This window comes from Monodon monoceros, unplaced genomic scaffold (assembly GCF_005190385.1).
Source record: "Monodon monoceros isolate NGI ecotype Baffin Bay Population unplaced genomic scaffold, NGI_Narwhal_1 Super_Scaffold_12, whole genome shotgun sequence".
In the NCBI taxonomy this organism is placed as follows: Eukaryota; Metazoa; Chordata; class Mammalia; order Artiodactyla; family Monodontidae; genus Monodon; species Monodon monoceros.
In genome coordinates, this window is record NW_021703768.1 from 148,393,801 (window position 1) to 148,419,446 (window position 25,646).

Consider the following 25,646-nt stretch of genomic DNA (forward strand, 5'->3'; position numbering starts at 1 on the left):
AATAAAAAATACCTAGACAAAAATGGCAACGAAAACACAATGATCCAAAACCTATGGGATGCAGCAAAAGCAGGTCTAAGAGGGAAGTTCATAGCAGTGCAATCCTACCTCAAGAAACAAGAAAAATCTCAAGTAAACAATCTAACCTTACACCTAAAAGAACTAGAGAAAGAAGAACAAACAAAACCCAAAGTTAGTAGAAGGAAAGAAATCATAAAGATCAGAGCAGAAATAAATGAAATAGAAGGAAAGAAAACAACAGCAAAGATCAATAAAACTAAAGTCTGGTCCTTTGAGAAGATAAATGAAACTGATAAACTTTTAGCCAGGCTCATCAAGAAAAAGAGGGAGAGGACTCAAATCAATAAAATTAGAAATGAAAAATGAGAAGTTACAATGGACAATAAAGAAATACAAATCATCATTAAGAAACTACTACAAGCAACTCTATGCCATAAAATGGACAACCTGGAAGAAATGAACAAATTCTTAGAAAGGTATAACCTTCCAATACTGAACCAGGAAGAAATAGAAAATACGAACAGACCAATCACAAGTGATGAAATTGGAACTGTGAGTAAAAATCTCCCAAAAAATAAAAGTCCAGGACCAGATGGCTTCACAGGTGAATTCTATCAAACATTTAGAGAAGAGCTAACACCTCTGCTTCTCAAACTCTTCCAGAAAATTGCAGAGGAAGGAACACTCCCAAACTCATTCTACGAGGCCACCATCACCCTGATACCAGAACCAAAGGTACTACATAAAAAGAAAATTACAGACCAATATCACTGATGAATATAGATGCAAAAATCCTCAACAAAATACTAACAAACAGAATCCAACAACACATTAAAACGACCATACACCATGATCAAGTGGGATTTATCCCAGGGATGCAAGGATTCTTCAATATATGCAAATCAATCAATGTGATATACCATATTAAATATTGAAGAATAAAAACCATATGATCATCTCAGTAGATGCAGAGAAAGCTTTTGACAAAATTCAACACCCATTTATGATAAAAACTCTGCAGAAAGTGGGCATAGAGTGAACCAACCTCAACATAATGAAGGCCGTATATGACAAACCCACAGCAAATATCATTCTTAATGGCGAAAAACTGAAAGCATTTCTTCTAAGATCAGGAACAAGACAGGGCTGTCCACTCTCGCCACTAATACTCAACATAGTTTTTAGAAGTCCTAGCCACAGAAATCAGAGAAGAAAAAGAAATAAAAGGAATACAAATTGGAAAAGAAGAAGTAAAACTGTCACTGTTTGCAGATGACACGATACTATACATAGAGAATCCTAAAGATGCCACCAGAAAACTACTAGAGCTAAGCAATGAGTTTGGTAAAGTTACAGGATACAAAATTAATGCACAGAAATCTCTTGCATTCCTATACACTAACAATGAAAGATCAGAAAGAGAAATTAAGGAAACAATTCCATTCACTATTGCAGCAAAAAGAATAAAATACCTAGGAATAAACCTACCTAAGGAGGTAAAAGACCTGTACTCAGAAAACTATAAGACACTGAGGAAAAAAATCAAAGATGACACAAACAGATGGAGAGATATACCATGCTCTTGGACTGGAAGAATCAATATTGTGAAAATGAGTATGTTACCCAAAGCAATCTACACATTCAAAGAAATTCCTATCAAATTACCAATGGCATTTTTTACAGAACTAGAACAAAAAATTTTTAAATTTATATGGAGACAAAAAAGACCCCGAATAGCCAAAGCAAGCTTGAGGGAAAAAAACAGAGCTGGAGGAATCAGACTCCCTGACTTCAGACTATACTGCAAAGCTACAGTAATCAGACAATAAGGTACTGGCACAAAAACAGACATATAGATCAATGGAACAGGATAGAAAGCCCAGAGATAAACCCATGCACCTATGGTCAACTAATCTATGACAAAGGAGGCAAGTATATACAATGAAGAAAAGACAGTCTCTTCAATAAGTGGTGCTGGGAAAACTGGACAGCTACATGTACATGAAATTAGAACATTCCCTAACCCCATACACAAAAATAAACTTAAAATGGGTTAAAGACCTAAATGTAAGACTTGAATCTATAAAACTCTTAGAGGAAAACATAGGAAGAATACTCTTTGACATAAATCACAGCAAGATCTTTTTTGACCCACCTCCTAGAGAAATGGAAATGAAAAGAAAAAGAAACAAATGGGACCTAATGAAACTTACAAGCTTTCACACAGCAAAGGAAATTATAAACAAGACGAAAAGACAACCCTCAGAATGGGAGAAAATATTTGCAAATGAATCAGTGGACAAAGGATTAATCTCCAAAATATATAAACAGCTCATGCAGCTCAATATTAAAAAAACAACCCAATCCAAAAATGGGCAGAAGACCTAAATAGACATTTCTCCAAAGAAGACATACAGTTGGCCAAGAAGCACATGAAAAGCTGCTCAACATCACTAATTATTAGAGAAATGCAAATCAAAACTACAATGAGGTATCACCTCACACCAGTCAGAATGGCCATCATCAGAAAATCTACAAACAACAAATGCTGGAGAGGGTGTGGAGAAAAGGGAACCCTCTTGCACTGTTGGTGGGAATGTAAATTGATACAGCCACTATGGAGAACAGTATGGAGGTTCCTTAAAAAACTAAAAATAGATCTACCATATGACCCAGCAATCCCACTACTGGACACATACCCAGAGAAAACCATAATTCAAAAAGACACATGAACCCCCATGTTCATTGTAGCACTATTTACAATAGCCAGGTCATGGAAGCAACCTAAATGCCCATTGACAGATGAATGGATAAAGAAGATGTTGTACATGTATACAATGGAATATTAGTCAGCCATAAAAAGGACTGAAATTGGGTCATTTGTAGAGTCATGGATGGACCTTGAGACTGTCACGGAGTCATGGATGGACCTTCACTCTGTCACAGAGTGAAGTAAGTCAGAAAGAGAAAAACAAATATCATATATTAACACATGTATTTGAAATCTAGAAAAATGGTACAGATGAACCGGTTTACAAGGCAGAGATAGAGACACAGATGTAGATAACAAATGTATGGACACCAAGGGGGGAAAGTGGGGGTGTGGTGGTGGTGGTGGGATGAATTGGGAGATTGGGATCAACATATATACACGAATATGTATAAAATAGATAACTAATAAGAACCTGCTGTATAAAAAAATAAAATAAAATAAAATTCAAAAAAGAAGAAAATAAAAAATAATCTCTGGTGGGTTTTCAATATACATATAATGTAAAATTTATGACAGCAGGATCACAAAAGTAGTAGAGTGTGGTTAAATTGTTCTAAGGTCCTTGAAAAGTAAAAATATTAATTTATATTAGACTATAATAAATCAAAGTTGCACATTGCAATCTGCAAGTTAATGAGCAAAGTAATAAAAAAAGAAATAATTAAAACAAATATAGGTAAAACTAACAAAATATTTTAATAACCCAAAAAAAGGTAAAAAAGGAGAAAGGAATAAAGAATATATAGGACACATAGAAAACAAATAGTAAGATGGTAGATTAAACTCAGATATATCAATAATTAGATTCAGTGTTAGCAAGTCTGTAAAAAGACAAAGATTTTCAGATTGGATAAAATTTAAACCCAGGTATATGCTGCTTGCATGGGGCATACCTCAAATATAAGAACACAGAGAGATTGAAGATTTCATCAAAGGATGAAAAAGTATTTCCTGTACAAACATTAACAAAAGAAAGCTGGTACATCTATGCTAACACCAGATAAAGAAGACTTTAAAACAAGATGCAGCTGTAGAGATAGAGGATATTTCATAATGACAGAAAAGGGTTAATCCAACAGAAACAATTCTAAGTTTGTATCTACTTAATTTTGTATGCTCAAATATGTAAAGCAAAAGTAACAGAAATAGGGACTTCCCTGGTGGTCCAGTGGTTAAGAATCCTCCTTCCAATGCAGGAGATGTGGGTTCAATCCCTGGTGGGGGAACTAAGATCCCACATGTCACGGGGCAACTAAGCCCGTGCACTGCAACTACTGAGCACGCGAGCCACAACTAGAGAGAAGCCCTTGCCACAATGAAGAGTCCATGTGCTGCAACTAAGACCCAACACAGCCAAAAATTAAATAAATAAATAAAAATTTAAAAAGGGATTAAATAACTAACAGAAATAGGGATTAAATACTAACAGAAATAAAAGAAGTAGGTAAGTCCACAATTACAGTAGGAAACTTTAGTACACTTATTGCAGTTATTGATAGAACAAACAGATGAAAAAAATCAACGTGCAGATTTGAACAATATGATAAACAACCCTAACCATGTTGACTTATACAGAATTCTGCACCCAACAATTCAAGGATACTCATTCTTTTCAAGTGCACATGAAACATTTGACAAAATTGGCCATAGGCTGAGCCATAAAGTCTGTTTTAATAAATTTCAAGGGAATAAAATCCTAAATAACATTTTCTTTGATCACAGCACAATAAGGTATTCATTAATAACAAAAGAGATATCTAGAAAAATCCCCAAATGTTTGGGCATTAAACAGTACTCTTCGGAGAAAGGGAATCTCACTGTCCATTAAGAAGTAATCCTGAAGGCTGTTGTTAACCTTAACTTTTGTTTTATGGAGGAAAATGATCTGAGAAAATAAAGTCAACACAGAGAGAAACAGAAAAAATGATAGACAAATTAATCAATTGATCCATCTCTGTGGTCCCTACAGTTGGACTATTTGAGCCAATACATTTCTGATTCAATATAAGGTGACTCCACAAACTTGTTATCTGAAATCACAAGAGTCCTGATTAATGACAACACACAGGAAAGTTTTTCCTCAACTGACCTCTGCTCACTTCTTCTGTTTCTTCTGCAGCTTAAACTCCATGCTCTGAACTCTGAACTCCAGCCAGACCAAACTACTCTGCATTCCTGGGAATTGTCCAAGCCTCAGTACATGTCTCTACCCTCCTTGCCTTCCTGTCTCTTATTTGTCCTCGGATCTCAGCTAAGACTTCCTCTGGGAAATCTTTCCTGTTCCTAGGCTAGTACTGGATAGTGGAATCTCAGTAATCCTACTGTAGTCTGTGCTTCCCTTTGTTATAGTGGTCCTGTTAGTGTCTGGATTCAGAGAGACTTCCAGTTTTGTGACTTACTAGCTGCTTGACATTGGGCAGTCACTTCTATGAGTTTGATTTTTTTTCTCTTGTAAAATGGGGCTAATAACAGTATCTACACTATAAGGTAATTGTGAGAATTTAATGGTATTATACATGGTAAGTGCTTAGACTATTGCTTGGCACATAGTAAGTACTCAAAAAATGTTAAATATTGTTATCATTATTTCAGAAGTTTGCTGTGAAGTGTAAGAGAAAATGCATACAAAATCTTTATCACAGTACCTGGCACACAGGAAGGACTATGTATCTGCCTGCTAGTTGAGTCTCTTAGTGGACGGTGACATCTTCAAGATCTGGAACCATGTTGGAGGTGGGTTCAAAGCCCCATGTCTGACCTCATCATCCATGCTTTTTCCACTTCACATTATTGCCTCTGGGAAGTAGGTGAAGTTTACCTTTAAAGCATTTTAAGCTTCTTTCTTCCATTTAATCATGCTTGATTTCTTTCTCTATGAAGCCTTGGAAGGGGTCATAAAGATTCATTCATTCACACAAAGGTTGATTGACTTAAGTATGTCCTCTTCTAGGACTCTAGTGGCTCATGATATTTGAACATCTTTTAATGTGTTTATTTGCCACCTATTCATTCTCTTTGATGAAACATTTGTTTCAGTCTTTTGTTCATTTTCATTTTTTTCTTTCTTACTGTCGTTTTTTTTTTTTTTTTTTTAAAGAAGATATTGGGGGTAGGAGTTTATTTATTTATTTATTTATTTATTTTTGTTATGTTGCATCTTCATTTCTGTGCGAGGGCTTTCTCTAGTTGTGGCAAGTGGGGGCCACTCTTCATCGCGGTACGCGGGCCTCTCACTGTCGCGGCCTCTCCTGTTGCGGAGCACAGGCTCCAGACGCGCAGGCTCAGTAGTTGTAGCTCAAGGGCCCAACTGCTGCGTGGCATGTGGGATCCTCCCAGACCAGGGCTCGAACACGTGTCCCCTGCATTAGCAGGCAGACTCCCAACCACTGCACCACCAGGGAAATCCCTGCTGTTGAGTTTTGAGAGCTCTTTATATGTTCTGGATACAAGTATTTTGTCAGGTATATATAATTTGCAAATATTTTCTTCAGTCTGTAGTTTGTCTTTTTAAAGTGTCTTTGGCAGAACAAAAATTTTAAAACGTGATGAATACTAATTTACTAATCTTTTATACATTGATTTTGGTGATTTTGGTGTCAAGTGTATGAACTGTTTGCCTAACCCCAGGACACAAAGAATTTTCTCTTATGTTTTCTTCACAACGTTTCATATTTCCATATTTTGCACTTAGATTTATGATCTATATTTGTATAAGGCATATGGTTTAAGTCAAGTTTCATTGTTCAAACACCATTTTTAAAAAAGATTATCTTTTATCCATTGAAGTGCATTTGCACTTTGTCAAAAAACAATTGACTATTATTTATATGGGTCTATTTCTGTTGTCTCTATTCTCTTCCTTTAATCTATATGTCAGTCCCATTACTAATACAATGCAGTATAAATAACTGTAGCTGTGTATAGTAAGTCTTAAAAATGGGCAGGGTGATTCATCCAATTTTATTATTCTTTAAAAAATGGTTTTGGTTATTCTAGTTCCTTTGCCTTTTCATATACATTTTATGTTTTATATTTTTCTTATTATTTTTTAAAATTTATTTTAAATTTTATTTTACTTTTTTAAAAACAACTTTATTGAAGTATAATTGCTTTACAATGATGTATTAGCTTCTGCTTTATAACAAAGTGAATCAGTATACATATACATATATCCCCATATCTCCTCCCTCTTGCGTCTCCCTCCCACCCTCCATACCCCACCCCTCTAGGTGGTCACAGAGCACCAAGCTGATCTCCCTGTGCTATGCGGCTGCTTCCCACTAGTTATCTACTTTACATTTGGTAGTGTATATATGTCCATGCCACTCTCTCACTTCGTCCCAGCTTACCCTTCCCCCTCCCCGTGTCCTCAAGTCCATTCTCTACGTCTGTGTCTTTATTCCTGCCCTGCCCTAAGTTCTTCAGAATCTTTTTTAGATTCCATATATATGTGTTAGCACACAGTATTTGATTTTCTCTTTCTGACTTACTTCACTCTGTATGACAGACTCTAGGTCCATCCACCTCACTGTAAATAAGTCAATTTTGTTTCTTTTTATGGCTGAGTAGTGTTCCATTGTATATATGTGCCACATCTTCTTTGTCCATTCATCTGTCGATGGACACTTAGGTTGCTTCCATGTCCTAGCTATTGTAAATAGAGCAGTAATGAACATGGTGGTACATGACTCTTTTTGAATCATGGTTTTCTCAGGGTATATGCCCAGTAGTGGGATTGCTGGGTCATATGGTAGTTCTATTTTTAGTTTTTTAAGGAACCTCCATACTGTTCTCCATAGTGGCTGTATCAATTTACATTCCCACCAACAGTGCAAGAGTATTCCCTTTTCTCCACACCCTCTCCAGCATTTGTTGTTTGTAGATTTTTTGATGATGGCCATTCTGACTGGTGTGAGGTGATACCTCATTGTAGTTTTGATTTGCATTTCTCTAATGATTAGTGATGTTGAGCATCTTTTCATGTGCTTGTTGGCAATCTGTATATCTTCTTTGGAGAAATGTCTATTTAGGTCTTCTGCCCATTTTTGGATTGGGTTGTTTGTTTTTTTTATCATATATATTTTAGAATGATCTAGATTTACTTACAAAAATTGCTACTGAAGATTATAATATAAAATTAATCCATAAATAAATTTTTAGAGTTGACATCTTTATTATGTTGACTGCTCCAATTCATGAATGTGGTATGTCTTCAGTTATTTACGTATTTGAGGTCTTTCATAAGTATTTCATAGTTTTCCCCATTCAGATTTGGTACATATTTTGCTAGATTTATACCTAAGTGTTTCATTTGGGGACAATATTTTAAATGATATCTTAAAAACCTTTTGGTTTCTAATTGTTCACTGCTAAAATACAGAAATATTAAGTTGCATACATCCATGTGTCTGCAACTTTGCTACACTAGAGATTTAGATTTACATTTAGTCCCAGGAATTAAAAAATAGATTTCTTGGAATTTTCTATGTAAATAATCATATTGTCTGCAAGTAAGGATAATTTTATTTCTTCCTGTCCAATCTGTTTACCTCTTATTTATTTTTCTTGCATTATTGCAATGTCTAGTACTTCCAGGTATGCTGTTGACTAGGAGTAGTGAGAATGGACATCCTTGCCTGCTTGTTCTAGATCTTGGGAGAAAGACATTCAGTCTTTCACCATTAATTATGACATTAGCTTTTCTTTTCTTTCTTTCCTTCCTTTGTTCCTTCCTCTCTCTCTCTCTTTCTTTCTTTCTTTCCTTTCTCCCTTTCTTTCTTTCTTTCTCTTTCTTTCTTCTTTCTTTCTTTCTTTCTCTCTCTTCTTTTCTCCCTCCCTCCCTCGCTCCCTCCCTTCCTTCTTTCCTTCTTTCTTTCTCTCTCCCTTCCTCCCTCCCTCTTCTTCCTTCCTTCTTTCTTTCCTTCCTTCCTCCCTTCCTTCTTTCCTTCCTTCCTTCCTTCTTCCCTTCCTCCCTCCCTCCTTCTCTTTCTTCTTCTTCCTTTCTTCCTCCCTTCTTCCCTCCCTTCTCCCTCCCTTCTTTCTTCCTTTCTTCCTGCCTGCCTTCCTGCCTTTATCTCTTTCTTTCTTATGCCCTTTAACAGGTTGGGGCACTTCCCCTCTATTCACAATTTTCTGAGAGTTTTTATTACGAATGAATGTTAAATTTTATTAAAATCATTTTCTATTGAATTGCATCCCCATGGTAAAGCCCACTTGCTCATGGTGTTTCATTTTTTTTGTCTAATGATCTATTTGATTTTCTAATATTTTGTTGACGATTTTTGCACCTATGTTCATGAGGTATATTGAATTGTAGTTTTCTTGTCTTGTACTGTCTTTGTCTGTTTTTTTCTGGAGATTTGTTTTTTCTGGAAGATTTTTAACTACAAATTCAATTTCCTTAATAGTTAGGACTATTCATGTTATACTTTCATCTCAGGTGAGTTTTGGTAATTTATGGTGTTTGAGGAATTGGTCCATTTAAATTAGTTCATCAAACTTATGTACATAGAGTTGTTTGTATTATTCCTTTATTATCCTTTTAATGTCTGTATGCTTTGTAGTGTTATTCCCTCTTGCATTCATGATATTGGTAATTTGTATTTTCTCTCTTTTTTCTTTGTCAGTTTTTCAAGAAGTTTATCTGATTTATTAATTTGTCAAAGAACCAGCTTTTGGTTTCATTGATTTGCTGTATTGTTTTTTCTGCTTTCAATTTTATTGATTTTTGCTCTTTATTATTTCTTTCCTTCTGCTTGTTTTGGGTTTATTTTGCTCTTCTTTTTTTCTGGGTGATGGCTTAGATTATTGATCTGAGACCTTTATTATCTTACGTTATACACACTTAATGCTGTAAAGTCTCCTCTAAGCACCATTTTAGCTGCACTCCCCCAATTTTTTTTTTTTTTTTGCGGTACGCGGGCCTCTCGCTGCTGTGGCCTCTCCTGTTGCGGAGCACAGGCTCCGGACGCGCAGGCTCAGCGGCCATGGCTCACGGGCCCAGCCGCTCCGCGGCATGTGGGATCTTCCCAGACCGGGACACGAACCCGTGTCCCCTGCATCGGCAGGCGGGCTCTCAACCACTGCACCACCAGGGAAGCCCCCCCAAATTTTTATATCTCATATTTTCATTTCTGTTCAGTGCAAAACATTTTTAAATTTCCCTTGAGACTTTCTCTTTGACACATGGATTATTTCAAAGTTTGCTGTTTAATTTCCAAGTGTTTGGAGACTTGCCCATTATCATTCTGTCACTGATTTCAGGTCTAATTCTATTATGGTCAGAGGACATTCTTTATATAATTTTCAATTTGAAAAACTGTGTTCAGGCTTGTTTTATAACTCAGGTTTTAGTATATCTTGGTAACTCAGGATATAGTCTATCCTAGTAAGTGTTCCAAGTTCAATTAAAAATAATATATATTATTCTGTAGTTGGGTGGAGTTTTCTATACATGTCAATTAGATCCAGTTGGTTGATGATGTTGTTCAGTTCTTCTATAACAGTGGTTTTCAACCGGTAGTGGTTTTGCCCTTCTTTCTCAGGGGACATTTGTCAATGTCTGGAGATATTTTTGATTGTCACAACTTGGGGGAAGATGCAGCTGACACGTAGTAGTAGAGACCAGGAATGCTGCTAAACATCTTACAGTCCACAGAACAGCCCATGTCCCCCACAAGAAATAATTATTCAGTCCAAAATGTTAATAGTTCTGAAGTTGAGAAACTCTGTTCTATAGCCTTGCTGATTTTTAATTTGTTTTTTCAATTAAGGAGATAGGAGTGTTTGAGTCTTCAACTACAATTGTGAACCTGTCCATTTCTCCTTTCAGTTCTGTCAGTTTTTGCTTCATGTATTTTGAAGCTTTGTTATTAAGTTCATGCACATTTAGGATTGCTATGTCTTCTTAGTCACTTGACCCTTTCAGCCCATGTAACGTCCCTCTTTATCTCTGGTAATTTTCTTTGCTCTGAAGTCTACTTTGTCTGATAATAACATAGTTACTCCAGCTTTCTTTTGCTTAGCATTATCATGATGCGTCTTCTTCCATCTCATTACCTTTTTTTGTTGTTGTTGTCAAATAATCCTTTAGAGAAATATTTTCCTTTGTAGTTTTTAACTGGCTGTGCATTCTACTGTACCATTGTTGATGTCATCTATGATGCCATGAGGATGAAGGCCATCAAATCACAGCTCATTGACCAGTCAGTCCCCAGAACCTCTTTAATGTTTCTAGAGAGTTCTCTAGCTAAAGATCAGTGCTGCATCTGTCAAGCAATGTTGACAATCTCATCAAAAGTGATATTTCCACTGTGCTTACTGTTTGTCTGCTTCTTTCTGTCTCTGGGTGGTTCCTTGAGGACTTTGGTGGTCAGAGCAGAGGCAGAATGTACTACCTCAATCTGGGCCTCTTTGTTCTGAATGGTTTCTCTATAATCCTTAGACCCTTCCAGTAACCAGTTGTCTTGGTGATGTCATCACTAACATTTTTTGGAGACAGATCCAGCAGGATGATTTTGGGGGCCAGGGAAGACGTGGCACTGACTTCCTCACAGATGTACCTGAGGTTCATGACTTTGATCTCATTGAGGTCACACTTGGGTGGCATGACAGAGGCAGCTAGTGTCAGATGAACCCAGAGGTGGGAGGACAGAAGAGAGTTACACCTTGTCTTCCTTTGAGCTGAAAGTCTGAGCCAGTACTTTTATCCTGCCTATATCATTTTATTTGAAGTGAGTTTCTTGTTGACAATATATATTTGGTTCATGCTTTTCCTTCATTTTGACAAACTCTTCTTTTTATTTGGTTTTTTTAGACCACTTACACTTAATGTAATTATTGATATGTTTGAATTTAAGTCTACTATTTCATTATTTGTTTTCTGCTTGTTCTCTCTTTTTTTTGTTGTTGTTTCTCTGTTTTCCATTTTCTGCCTTCTTTTGGGCTATTTGAGCTTTTTTTTAGTATTCCATTTAAATTTATATATCACATTTTGGACTTTATCTCAGTATATTTTTGGTTATACTAGCGATTACAATAGCATAATTAAGTTTTCACAGTTTAGTTGGAATCAGTACTTTACCACTTCAAGTGGAATATATATTACCACCAGATTGGTCCCTTTATCCTTCACTTATTATGTTGCAGTTGTCTAATATATTACATCTACGTCTACATACTTGGAGAACCTCATCAGAAAATATCATAATTTTTGTTTTCAGTTGTCAAACATCTTTTCCAGAGCTCTACAGGAGAATAATAGTCTACTATATTTAGCACTTCTCAATATAACTCTTCAACAAGGGGCTTCTCCACATCACTCTGGCCCCCTGTTTCTTTCTGCACCCTCTCTCCTGTCCTCACATATAAGGAAGCCTGGATTTTCTATTTCCATGAGACAGGCCCTTATCCTGGACCTTACTAAACTCTCAGGACCTGTGGCTTAGAGTTATTAAAGGCACAGTTTCTGCTTGTGAATCAATCACAAGTGGTGTTGAAGGGACTTCCCTTTTCCTTTGGAGGCAGCAATAATAGAAACAAATACAAGTGTTCACAATTGTTTCCATGTAGCTGTCTACATTTTGTTGTCCTTAGTCAATGCCTACACCTGAAAATCCTCCAGGTCTTTGGAAAAGCAGGGAGTGGGGGACTAACATTTGTTGGAACACCTCCTTCTCATATATATGCATACCTCTATTAACAGAAGTGCCCTACGCAGCTCTGATGTAGTAGAGCCTCTATTGTCTCAGAAACATCTCTCTCTTTTTACACACACACACACACATTTCACTCCTAAGCAGTACAGGTAATGTATATGTTTTCTCCTGGCCTTTTAGCTAGGAGACTATATGCTCAGTATGTGAACACCAACTAAGGTGACCAAATACTTTATCGTGCAAGCCAGGATACTTTTGAAAGTGAAGGGGGATGCTATTACTAATGCCAAGACCTCATGAAGTGCCTCATAAACAGCACTGCAGCTGGGAATGAATGGCCCAATGTGATTTGGACACAGCTGGGAGAAACCAGTGGAAACAGCCTTGACCTCGGAGGATTTGAAGAGCATGTAAGAGCAACCCCCAGAGATGAAACAATTCAGCCATTCAGATCCCTGTCCCTGAACTAAAAGGGGTTTCCTTGAGTGCAATCTCTTCTCATATTCACAACCAGTCTACAAGGGAGGTGTTATTATCAGAGATAAAGAAATGGAGGCTTGGAGAGTGAATGCAAAATGTCTAAGATCCCCACAGCCAGAATTTCGTAGAGCTGACACTAGGACTTTGCCCTCTCTGATTCCACACACCAACCTGGAAGCCCCGTAATGTCATGGACTGCATACAGACTTTCACAGCAATGGATCGGGGCTCAAATCCCAGTTCCTGGTGCTATACCAGTTCTGTGACCTTAGCTGACCTGCATGATGACAGTAGCATTGTGAGAATAGGAGCTTATGTTTATGCATTGCTTGCCAAACACCCTGCTCTGAGCTAAATGCTTTCCCCAAGTTATCACATTCACACCTCACACTAACCCCATCATGTAGGTACTCTTAGAAATCGCAATTTGCAAATGAGGGAAATAGTCTGAAAGAGCCTGGAAAAGTCCCCACTGCATGGGAGATAATGAATATTAGTTCTCCTTCTCTCCTTACACAGGTCAGAGCACGATGCAGGTCCTGAACAATTCTGTTTCATGATATTGTTCTGGAAGATCTTAGGAGTGGTCCGTTCTCCTAATGAATGTGCCTCCTCCAGTTTTTCTAAAGGCTCAAGGATTGCTTATAATATGGTGCGTATTAATTTTTTATTTTTTATGGCCAGAATCCCTCCCACTTTTTTGAAACCATTTTGTTCCATCCTGTGGTTGTGGCCATGCATGAGAAACAGCAGGTGGTGCCAGATGACAGATGGTGTGGGAGCCCGTTTCCCGGTGGGAGGGGGCGCGAGCGAGCGAGCGAGCAAGCAGGCAGACAGCTGCGAGGAGCCCGCTCGCTTGCGCCTCGCTCTCAGAAGCTCTCACTCCAGACGCACGCAAGGCGCTGTCCTTTCAGCACCACAAGCTCCGGCTGAGGAGGGAGGACTCCTGGCCGTCCTCCTCCTCTTCAAATTGGCTTGAATCTGCTCTGACCCCTCAAGAGTGCAGCGCAGTAAGTAGGCATTTGTTTTTGCTATAAACCACTCCCCAATGTCCTCCAACCCTTTCCCTTTCACTCCCACAACAACCCTATTTTGTCTAATAACATTCCATCAGCAGGGTTGACAAGAAAAATTCAGTTGTGCTGGGCTTCTGGGGCTGGGGTGGGATCACCGTTTCACTTCCAAGGGAGCTGGAAAGAAATAAATGTGATTTGTTTATTTAGTTGGCAATCTTGCAATATGGGGATTGCTAACTTTCCATGGAACCAAAAAAAAAAAAAATGGCCCTTTGCTATTGAGGAAATGGAGGCATTCCATGGCTGAATAACAGGATCAGGTTCAAGCCAAACCTTTTTTGTTTTAGGAAATTGTATCTCCTGTACAACCTACATATTGAGTCAAAGGGTACACTACATATAGGGGCATTGAGTGTATTTATTGTATTTTAGGGAGATTAATGGAAAAAAACAACCACATAATAAAATAGCAACCAAGATGGTAAGGTGAAATTTATCATACTGCAGGGTGACCCAGAATAATAGGATTTATTTTTGCACTAAGAATAAGCTTTCCACTGAGATTATATGATTATGTTAACTCTAGTGTCTTGGATATTTTTTTAAGATTGTATATTTTGTACGTGAGCCTAGGATTTTCCTTGAGTTTCTCAAATTTGAAAGCTCTTAAGTGCCGTGGGTAGGTGGCATATCTGGATGATTAAAGAAGTTTTACTGGATGATGGGAATCATGTCAGGAAATCTAGTGGAAGATCGATGACTGATCTGTACACTGAAGCTGCTGGAGTGGAACTGTTGAGGACAGCGCTATTTTCTCTGTCGTCAGCCCTCTGTTTTCCTGCCTCACTTCCCACTGTAACTAGAATCCCACTGCTTGCCTTAGGTCTGGGAAGAAAGGCGTAAGGATGGTGAAGCTGAACAGTAACCCCAGTGAGAAGGGAACCAAGCCGCCTTCGGTTGAGGATGGCTTCCAGACCGTCCCTCTCATCACTCCCTTGGAGGTTAATCACTTACAGCTACCTGCTCCGGAAAAGGTAAAGCAGGTGCTCTTTTCCTCATCAGCACCCCCATGCTCCCCCCTTCCCAGGAAATAAAGCAGCAAAAAATTCCACCTCCCCCGAACCCTTTCATTCCCTCATCAGCCAAATACATTCCCTTTCTTGTAAAATGTAGTTATTCCTTCCAGAGACATGACATCTCTTACGTTATTTCAGATTTATGGTAAGTGTTTATTCATCTTTTTGTTCACATATACATACATGGGCAAGAAAATAATCTTTCCTCTTAAAAGTTCCATCATAGTAGATGAATACTAATAAGCTTCTAGATGATGAAAGAGAAAATTGTCTTGATTATTTTGGGAAGGTGTTTCAAAAATTGACTGCTACAGATTTGAGGACAGAGACTTGGATGCAGTCCAGCAGGCGTTTAGTTTGCGCCTCCTAAGGCCCCATTCCTATGCTGCAAGTTGGTTATAAAAAGACACATTACGAAATCCCTATTCAGTATAACGCTTAAATTAATATAAAGCATCATGGTAAATGCAGTGCCTGAGCATTACAAAGATTGTGAGAGCACAGGAGTGGAAAAAACTAGACTCTGTTGTGGCAGAGAGGGGACTGGGAGGACAGATTAGGTAAGCTGCAGAGGAGAATATTTGAATTTGGCTTTTGAAGGTGAGTAAAAACCTCCCGGGTAGACCATTGGAGGAAAAGGCATTTAAGGCAAAGGGCACACATATGCAAAGGATGGAGAGCTTTTGGGAAATAGCATGACTGAAGTAGAGTGTCTTTGGCGGAGGCGTGGCTGGAAATGAGTGGCTGGCTGATGGCACATCTCCTGACATGGGAGTAGTCCATGAGGAATGGAGGTGAGCAATTATACAAAAGTGGTGGAGTTATCCCACGGACATAGGTGGGAGAAAGGATATTGTTTAAGATCCATCTGAGAGAACTTGGGGTTTTACAATGTGAGCTTTTACCTACCATAAGAGAGAGGTTTGGAGGCAAATGATGAGGTTCCCTTGCTGAAGAGTGAACAATGGATCATTCCATTTGTTTGATTTTCTCATCGGCATCTCCAGGAGGGCATTGTGTGTCTTAACCAATTGGCTCTATCCAATGAACAGAAGAGGAGCCAAAGCTAGATAGACGTCCTGGCTGATTGGCTAAGGGTTGAGTCATCTGTTTTGAAAGTGCAGAGGTTGTCAGTATGAAAATGTGCATAAGGGTGGCAGAAATAAAGAATCCTTGAGCCATTCTGAGAAACTGGTAAGACCTTTTGAAAATAAAATTTGAACAGGCAGTTAGCACTAAAGAAATGTGAAGGAACAGTATTAATTGGGTATTGGCTACCTGTACAGCAGAGGTTCTCAGTTTTTGACTTGCATATTAGAGTCACCCGGGGAGCCTTTGAAAATCCTGATATCTGTACAAGAGCAATTGTATCAGAATCTCTGGGGGTGAGACCCAGGTGTCAATATTAATTAAGTCTTCCCAGGTGACTCCTGTGTGTAGCCAAAGTTGAGCGCCACTGTGCTAGATGCACATTACCCAGGGATTATACATCCACGTTTGTGGGCAAAAGGTGAAGGACCAGAGAAATTTGGGTAGTTATCCAAATTCACAGAAGGAGTAAGTGGCAATGCTGGAATTTGATCCCAGATGTAATGGAGATTGAGGAGAAGCAGAGGGAATATTCTCTCAAGGTTTCGTGAAGTTTCAGGAAGAATCTTTACCCTTTACAGTCTCGAAGATCTCTATGTCCCTGACAGGTATGCAAGGAAAAGTGATTGGGGTGAGCTCACTTCTCCTCTTAGCTCTACACACATCTGCGGGTCATCCAGAGATATCATGGCCTCTGTCTCCCCTTACTCCCCACCCCATTTCCCACCTCCAAAGGCTTCTTTCTTTCCTTGAGAGAGGAGACACACCTGATAACCACTGAGCATCTGGTCCAGATGTCCCAAAGCCCGAAGATAATACATTGTGGACTTGCATGCATGGAAAGCAAACCAAAGTATCCTGTAAGATGCAAATCCCTAAAGGGACACATTGCCACAGGGGCACATCACAGACTCACTCTGATGTTCATGATAAAGTCTTTGTACCAGGCGAACCTCAGTGTTCTCCTCCATGACGTGGGGAGGATCACACCTACTTCACAGTGGTTGGGGCAAAGTTAGATGTGGTCTTATAAATAAAGTGCTTGGCACAAAACTAACCATAAGAGAATAAAAATTATCATTTTCATGTGCTTCTTAAATGCTAGTTGATGTTGTAAATCACAAGTACACACACACACACACACACACACACACACACACAATGTTCTTTCATCCTTTCAATAGTTAATAGGACCTAATAAGGGAGTTGCTACTTTGATCCAGTTTTTAAAGACGATAAAACTCAGGCATGGATTGGTAAAGTCACTTCCCAAAGCGCAGAGTTGGTAAGCCTCCTGGCAAAATCTGGAGAACCCAGAGCCCAGGCAGCGCTCTTCTAGAACCTTCCACCTCAGCAGGAATAGGGAGCCAGCTGGTCTGGGAGTCCCCAAACTTGGACTCTAGCAAGAGCTCCGTCACCAACCTCAGCTCAACTCCTGTGAGTTTTCTGTGCTAGGATTTAGATTTTATAATATTTATAAGAGTAAACCAGGTTTTTTCCCCTGACATTAGAACAGATGTGTTAACAGTAAATTCCACTCAAGAAACCAAATGCTGAGAGCAGTGTTGTGTTTACCAGCACAGACTCGGAAGCCCCTCTCTTGGGGGGTTCAGTGCTCTACCTTTTATGAGCCTACCTTGGCTGAGGACTTGAGTGAGGTTCTCTAACTGCCTCAGCCTCAGCCTCCTTGTGGGTAGAGGGGGGACTCAACCTCAAGGGGCTGTAGCGAAGGCAAGGTGAGTTCTGACACAGTTGTCAGCTCTCTCACTATGTCCAGCCAGATGGTGAGGGTTTGAAGCTAAAAAGGTTATCAGAAAGAAGTATATTTAACCCCAATGTTACATCATGGGTTTTCCTCTTGAAAATGTAAAATACGGAGTGTGCTTGGTGTGTAATACTGACAATTATCTTGTTCACTACATACTCTTTAGTATGGAATGCGAGTTTCTGGGGAAAAGGTTTTGGAGGCTAAAGAGTGAGGATGAGCATGTCTGAAACCTTTGCTCTGGGCCAGGAATGGGCCATGCAGGGCATTCATAGCTGTCATTTCAGTTAATCTTCCCAGCACCCCTGTGAGGTGAGTGTTAGTGCACCCATTTCACTGCTGGGGAAACTGAGGCTCAGATCAATGGAGTGACTTGTCCAAGCTTCACAGAGAGAGTGGAAGAGCTGGGGTTGGAACCCCGGTGCACCTGACACCACAGCTTTCCCCTCTGCACCGTGCTACCTTCGATAATGAGAAGCCTCCCATCCCCAGGCAGTGCTTCTTCAAACTCCGCATTCCCTCATCTACGGCGATGGCTTCTTCTTGAGCTCTCCTGGACATGCAGGTGGGGCCTGGGGCGATCCTGCAGAGAGAATGTCATGGCCTCCAGGGCTCCTTCCCTACCCAGTGCTAGCGGGACTGTGCATGCCTTAGGAGATGAGATGGGCTGGCCTCGTGGTTGTTTCCCCACCTCTTCTATCACGTTAATCAATCCTCCACAGCACACCTGCAGTAGTGCCTCTGGAGTTGTGACCAGTCCTTCTCCCAGGGAAAGCCTGTCCAGTCACCCGCACAGGGTACAGTCCTCAAATCCTGACCTTGGCACTCCAGGTCCTCCATTATCTGCCCCACTGGCTTCCATTCCTATCACTCCTCACTTTGTACCTTGAACACCAGCATGTCAGAACTAACCTAGAGCCGTGGTTTTCAACCGGGGGTGACTTTTCCGCACAGAGAGACATTTGGCAGACATTTTTAGTTGTGACAATAGGAGGAGGGATGTTTTGGGCCAGGAATACTGCTGAATATCCCACAATGCACAAAATTCCACCCCCCCACCCCCCTAAAAAAAGAATTGCCCTGCTCAAAATGTCAACAGTGCTGAGGTTGAGAAACCCCTCCCTGGAATTTTCTACACTCTCCAGGGTATTTCTTGCTCCCTCCTCTTTGCCCACGCCATTCTTTCTGCCCAGAATGCTCTCCTTGCCTCTTTGCCTGTCTGATAAGCCAGTGCTCATCTTTCTAAGCCCAGTTCAGATGGCAGCTCTCCTGGATACCTTCCCTGACCACCCATAATTATAGCTAAGTTTATACTTATTACACTGGAAGGTACTCACTCTCTCATCCAGCATGTCTATTGGGCACTTCTACGTGCCAGGCCCTATGCTAAGCTATGCATATACAGCCATGAAAAGTCAGGCATGGCCGTTGCGGGCAGAGGGACTTCAAACAAGCCGGCACACAAATAGGAATACAGAGATGCAAACTGCAGGAAGGGCTATTAAGGAAAGAATAAGGTGCTGTATGGTTAAGAGACGCTAAGACTTAAGGGGATTGGGCTTCCCTGGTGGCGCAGTGGTTGGGAGTCCGCTTGCCGATTCAGGGGACATGGGTTTGTGTCCCCCGTCCGGAAAGATCCCACATGCCGCGGAGCGGCTGGGCCCGTGAGCCATGGCCGCTGAGCCTGCGCGTTCGGAGCCTGTGCTCCGCAACGAGAGAGGCCACAGCAGTGAGAGGCCCGCGTACCGCAAAAAAAAAAAAAAAAAAAAAAAAAGACTTAAGGGGATTAAATTATGATGGCAGGATGGTCAGGGGAGGTCCTTCTGAGGAAGGAGCCCTGGCTGAGAGATGGAGGGTGGGTTGGTAAGGGGAGTAGGGGGCAGAGGGACCAGCATGTGGACAGACACTGAGGGAATGGGAGGAACAGTCCGGAGGTTGGGTTGGCTGGGTCAGCTGAGGGAGGGGGAGAGACTTGGGAGATGACGTGGGGTGGGCACCAGCTCATGAGGGGCCCCGTGCATTTTTCTGAAGAGGCTTAAAGAAGAGAGTAACAGGATCAGATTTCTATTTTAGGAAGATTCCTCTGGCTGCAGTGGGCCACCCTAGGGCCAAGGGACTCATGCTTTGTCTCCTGGTCTCTTCTTCCTCTTTTCTCCAATCCATCTTCCAGATGAGGCAGCACCAGAGAAATGTCCCCAAAACAGAGGCTACTGGGTTTCCTGCAGTACCACCAACCTCCCAGCCCTGGCCATATATGGTGGAAGAAAAGAGTGGGGGGCAGGAGATCAGCTAGAAGGTTACTGCTGTGCTCATGAAGGGGATGGTGGTGGTGGGTTCTAGGATGGTGGCAGCAGAAATGGGGAGGTGGATGGATTGATGGAGACTTGGTGCTGGGTCAGCACTGAGGAGCTTTTCCTACTAGGCCTGAGGGTCCTGGCTCTGTCTCATCTTTGTACCCTTGGTCCTGGCGTACGGCGGGCAGCAGGAAATGCTGGCTGAACGAGGCCCCCTGCCCCTTGCCTAGGGTAAGGCTGGGCTTAATTTTTCCACTTGAATCTAAGCAGTCTGATGGCTCTCTCTAGGTCATGGGAGCAAGCTCTTGAGAAGCTGGAACATCAGTCTGTAGATACCAATTTCCAGGACGTGCCTTTGGTTTACCTAAGTGACCATGATAACCCAGATGTCCCCACAACTCCTCTGTGAGGTTGTAACCATGCAAAACAGGCTCAGAGAAGGGGAATGCTGTCCTAGGACACACCAAAAGAAAACAGTGCAGCCAAGATCTGCACCCAAGAGTGCTGGGAAATGCCAGCTAAGGAATGGCTGGTCTGTGGAAAGCAAGCCACAGACCGGCACAACCCCACCTTGGCAAAGCCCCAGATGAACTGTGTATTCATCAAGCCAGCTGCCAGGCTCTAAGCAAATGTACCTTTCCTTTCTACTAAGTCTTTACACATCCTAGAGGACGTTGGCTCACCTGCTTGTGGGAGGAAAGGAACGCAGACATTAAAAGATCAATTATTGATGTTTAGCACCCTTCACTTTGTGTGGTAGAGCGCATGTGCTTGGTTGTCTTAGAGACTTGGATTCAACTCTCAGCTAAACTAATTATGTACTGTGTGGCTTTAGGCAAGTTGCTTGGCATCTCTGGGCTTTTTTTTTTTCTTTCTTCTGTAAAATGAACATAATAGCTACCTAACCGGGTTACTGTGAGGAAAAAAAAAAAGTGAAAATCGTCTAATGGCACAAAGATGGTGCTCATTGATAGAGTTTCCTTTCTTTCACTGGATATTCGGAATATGTCTCCCGAAGGTGACATTTTTGGAGGATGACTGTAAATGTGAGACATGCTGAGAAGGATGGGGTTTCAACAGCGGGGGAGCAGGGGTCCGACAGGACGGATCTGGAAGGATGTTGGGCAAAGGAGATGCTGCTCCTGTCACTGAGTCCTCCATGCCTTCTTGGTCATTCTCATGGCTTCACTAGAGGGTTTCTTTTTCTCCCTGATACACAGGATCAGAGAACTGTCAGCCTTTCCCTGGGGAGCAGAGAATGCACGTCTCTGCCGATTCCAGTCTCATTGAGCCCCCTCGTTCTGCTCTTCAGAGACTCACAAGATTATAAATCACCCTAAATTGGGCAAAGGCTTTGACTAGGTGATTCCAGAAAATAGACAAAAAATGACCTATAAGCAGATTAAAAATTATTTATAATTTGAAAATATAATTTTAATGAAACATAAATTTTGGCCAAAAAAAAAAGTAATAGTGCCAAGTGTTGCTAACACTGGGAGAAAGCAGATCTTCTCATTGCACTCCGGTTGGTTATATAATGGGATGCAATGGTTTTTAGAGGGTATTTGGATATTGTTTATAAATTTAAACTGTATATCCTATTTAGTTGGTATGTTTGCTACTGGCAGGAATTTATTCTATGGGTATGTTTTTCAAGTATGCAAAGGCATATATATATATATATATATATATATATATATAGAGAGAGAGAGAGAGAGAGAGAGAGAGAGAGAGAACAATTGGAATGTTCCATGAGATTGGAGTGGCTGGACAAACCCTGGTGCATGGATGTGGAATAGTAAGCAATTGTTATGAGGATGAGACAGATTTGCTTGTGTTTGTGCTAATGTGGAAAAAGCAACAGACACATTGCTCTGTTAAAACAACTTTAAAGAGTGTGGTATAGAGTGATCCCATTTGTGAAAACATGTGTGTATGTTTCATTCTTATAATTCATAAAATAGTCTTGAAAAGACACGCAAGAAACCATTAGATGGTTAGAGTATGGATGGAGTGGTTGGGGTCCCTTCGAAAACTTTTATTCTACAATTTTCATACATTTTTTTTACCATGAGCATATATCAGATTTTCTATTTTTAAAAAAATCACCTCCATCTCACAGATGGTGAAACAGTCTCAGAGAGCTGAAGTGACTTACTTACTTGCTCACGTTCACACACGGAGAGACCACTGTGGAACGAGCTAGTGCCCCTGCATGTAGAGGGAGGTCTGTATAGATGCCCATGCATTATAGCAATGCAGTTCGGATTTGAATCCTAATTCCACCACCTACTCGCTGTGTGACCCTGGGCCAGTTTACTAACCACTCTGTCTCTCTGTTTTCTCGTTGTTAAAACGAGGACAGCAATATCCTCCTCTAAGAATTGTTTAAAGGGTAAAATGAGAAAATGCATATCGAGTGTTTATCGCAGTGCCCAGCAGAGAGTAACTGCTTAATGCTAGGTTGCTATTATGGTCGTTGCTGTTATCATCATCGATTCAGTCCCAGAATCAGGATTGTTTTTCCTGAAGTGCACGGGGCTGGCCCCAGGCTGTAAGAAGGCTTGAGCAGAAAGGTGGGCTGGGCCTTGCCCTATAGGGGACAGGCCTGGGTGGCAGAGCTGTGGGCCGGCCTTGCTGTAGTGACTCCCGGCCCCGGGCAGCTAGCCTCTGCTCAGGGCAGGAGCTGGCCGTCCCTGTAGGAGCCAATGAAGAGTCGCTCACCTTGCCCAATTCTGTGCCTTGCCTGAGAGTTGGAGAGTCATAGACTTATTGGGTTAGACCATCCATTTGAGGCCATACTGGCCAGCCTTCCATTCTGCCCTGAGAAATCAAAGGCCCAGCAAGTAAAAGAGACTCAATTCCACAGAAAGAGCCCTGGACTGGGAGTCAGCAGGTCCATACTAGGGTCCTACTTCTGACACTGCCTTGTTGTGTGACCTGCAGCAAATCCCTCCCCCTTTCTGGGCTTCCATGTCCCCGTCGGTGAATGGGTGGGATTGGACAACACTGCCACTAATGTACTCTGAGCACTGACATTTTACCTTGTGTTCTGGGCCCGCTACCAAACTTCAAGGGTCCAGGGAAAGACTCGAACGCAAAGAGATAGAGTGAGGGTTGAGGAGTGAGGCAGTAAATGGGAGAAGGTTCCCAACTATGTACTCAGGCCCCATTGGGGTGACTTCACCTTGTCTCTTTAGATGAAGGATTCATTCATTTGTTCATTCAGTTAATAGCATTTATGGAGCAACAGGTGCCATAGGATCAAAGTTTGAGTGTTACGAGTTTTGAATGATGACCTTACTAGTGGCACTTGATCTGAGCCAGAAGCTCAGGTTCAAGCCTTGACTCTGCCTCTTAGTGGTTATGTGAGGTTGTGAAGTCATTTCTGCTCCCTGAGACTCAGGTTCCTATAAAATGGGGATAATCAGTCCTACCTCAGAGTGATTGAGAAGGTTTACTGAGATATAGGATGTAAAGCTTTTGGTACAGTGCCAGGCACATAGTGGGTACCTTAAAAAAATGATAGAAAAAAGCAACATGTTCTTGAGCTTGGATACCAGCTCAACCACTTACCAGTCATTTGATCACAGGTAAGTGACTGAAGTCTCTGAGGCTAAATTTCCTCATCTGAAAAATGAGAATAATAATGATCTTAAAGGAGAGATGTGAGGATCGGAGAGGGGGGTTGTGTGCACTAACTGAGGGAAAACATCAGTAGGGCCTGTAGGTCAGTGTCTGGCACACAAGAGGTGCTCAGGGGCTAGCCTTTCATTGTACTGCCCCGAATTTCTCTCTTTGCTGCAGGAATGAGCCGAAGGATACAGCTTAGGTCTATTTTTGGCCTGTGCAAGTCCAGCTCATAAAAATACAATCATGCTCCTTGTCAGCACTTCTGCATTTTTATTTATTGTTCCTGCCAATCCTGGGGCCTCTCCATGTAGGAACCTCTTCATTATTGATAATCCTGGGAAGTAGTATTTTAAATTTTTATGTTCTGTACTTTGCACCGTCTGAACCACCATGTATTATCTGGCCTTGCCAGCAAAGGGGGAATATATCCAGATGAGGGGTCCTTTTGGGATGAATAATTTATCCCATTTTCACAATGCCAATTGTGTTAAATTATGTTCTTCATATCAGCTGCTGACCGAACAATGGGGACTGATGTATTGACATGAAAAGAAAACAAATTTATTTCTTTGCCCATATCCACAATGATATTTGAAAACCTGGAGTTTCATTCTCCCAAGTGCCTATAAAACCCCACTTTTAATAATAACAAGAGTAGAAAGAATTTTTTCCTCCTGTCTCTCCACTTTTTCCTCCCATTTCTGTTATTAATCAAGGAGCTCAGGGCTCTGTTTTGCTCCACTTTTTTTTTTCAACTGCAGAAAATAGACCCTTTCTTTGCAAATTTATTTTCTCTTCTCTCTCTTTCTTTGTGTATGCAAGCTGATTCCTCCAAGGTACAATTAATAACGATTGGCCAACATTTCTTATGCTTTCCCCTTCATAGTACTAAAAAAAAATTGACTGTTACTATATCTCCTTTTATAGAAGGGAATTGTTTCTGGCTCCAGTCCATGGGAGCAGCACACCACGCTCCATGACATGCCCAATAGCTGGTTGATTCCAGTAACTGTAGGGCTGGTTTTTCCTGCTCTCTACATGTCTCCAGTGTATTTTCACTGTGCCAGAGGCTTTTCCTCTACGTGTAATGCACACCTGGAAAGCCATTCTCTGGTTTATAATCCTTCCTCAGTTCCTCACTCTTCTCAAGTTCATCTTCAAGATGCTAGGCATGGCATTCAGAGCCTCTGTTTATCGCTCACTTCACCTGCCCTGTTCCCTGGCCACTCAAAACTACCTCTTTGTGGTTTTCCCAGGTCCAGCCTCCTGGATGTCTTCTGAACATTTGCTGGTTTATGATGCTCTCTTGGTCTAGAAATCTCTTTTTGTTTGGGTTTGGGGAGGCAAGGACGGAAACAAGGAAGCTGTCAGAGCAAAAGTTCGCAGAGAGAGGATGATGCTCTGGATTAGGGTGTTGGCAGTGTAACTGGACAAATGGGTTTATTTGAGAGAAATTTTTGAGGAAGCAGGAACTGGTGATTGGAATGGATTTGGAGACTGAAGGGAAGGGACGGGTCATGAGAGATTCCTGTATATGATTTGACATAAACAATGACATATCATGCTGCTATTTTCTTATCTGGCGATTACACGGGGAAGAGAATGTTGAGGGCAAGATGATTGGGGAAAGTGGGTCAGGGAACCCAAGTGCTTTGCTGGGGACATGGTAAATTTATGTGTGTCTATCCAAGGGCAAATGTCCAGTAGGGTAATCTGAGTGCCGGGTGGGGTCCGAATTGGAGATGTAAATTTGAGACTTAGGAGAATAAAGATGGACTTGGAAATGATGGGAGTAAGAACACTCAGAAGGGACTTGTAGGAAGGAAGCATGCCCATGACCTAG

General features: G+C 41.1%; 1 protein-coding gene and 1 pseudogene across 1 annotated transcript in view; one reads left to right on the forward strand and one right to left on the reverse strand.

Moving 5' to 3' along the window:
* Positions 1-10,909: 10,909 nt before the first annotated feature.
* On the reverse strand, positions 10,910-11,480 carry LOC114893203 (annotated as a pseudogene).
* Positions 11,481-13,769: 2,289 nt separating this feature from the next.
* Positions 13,770-25,646, forward strand: part of NSG2 (neuronal vesicle trafficking associated 2) — a 60,241-nt gene continuing 48,364 nt past the window's right edge. The window contains exons 1-2 of the mRNA XM_029218178.1: positions 13,770-13,940; positions 14,830-14,980. Of these exons, the coding sequence (XP_029074011.1) occupies positions 14,852-14,980 (129 nt within the window). The 5' untranslated portion in view covers positions 13,770-13,940; positions 14,830-14,851. The remainder of the gene's footprint in view (positions 13,941-14,829; positions 14,981-25,646) is intronic.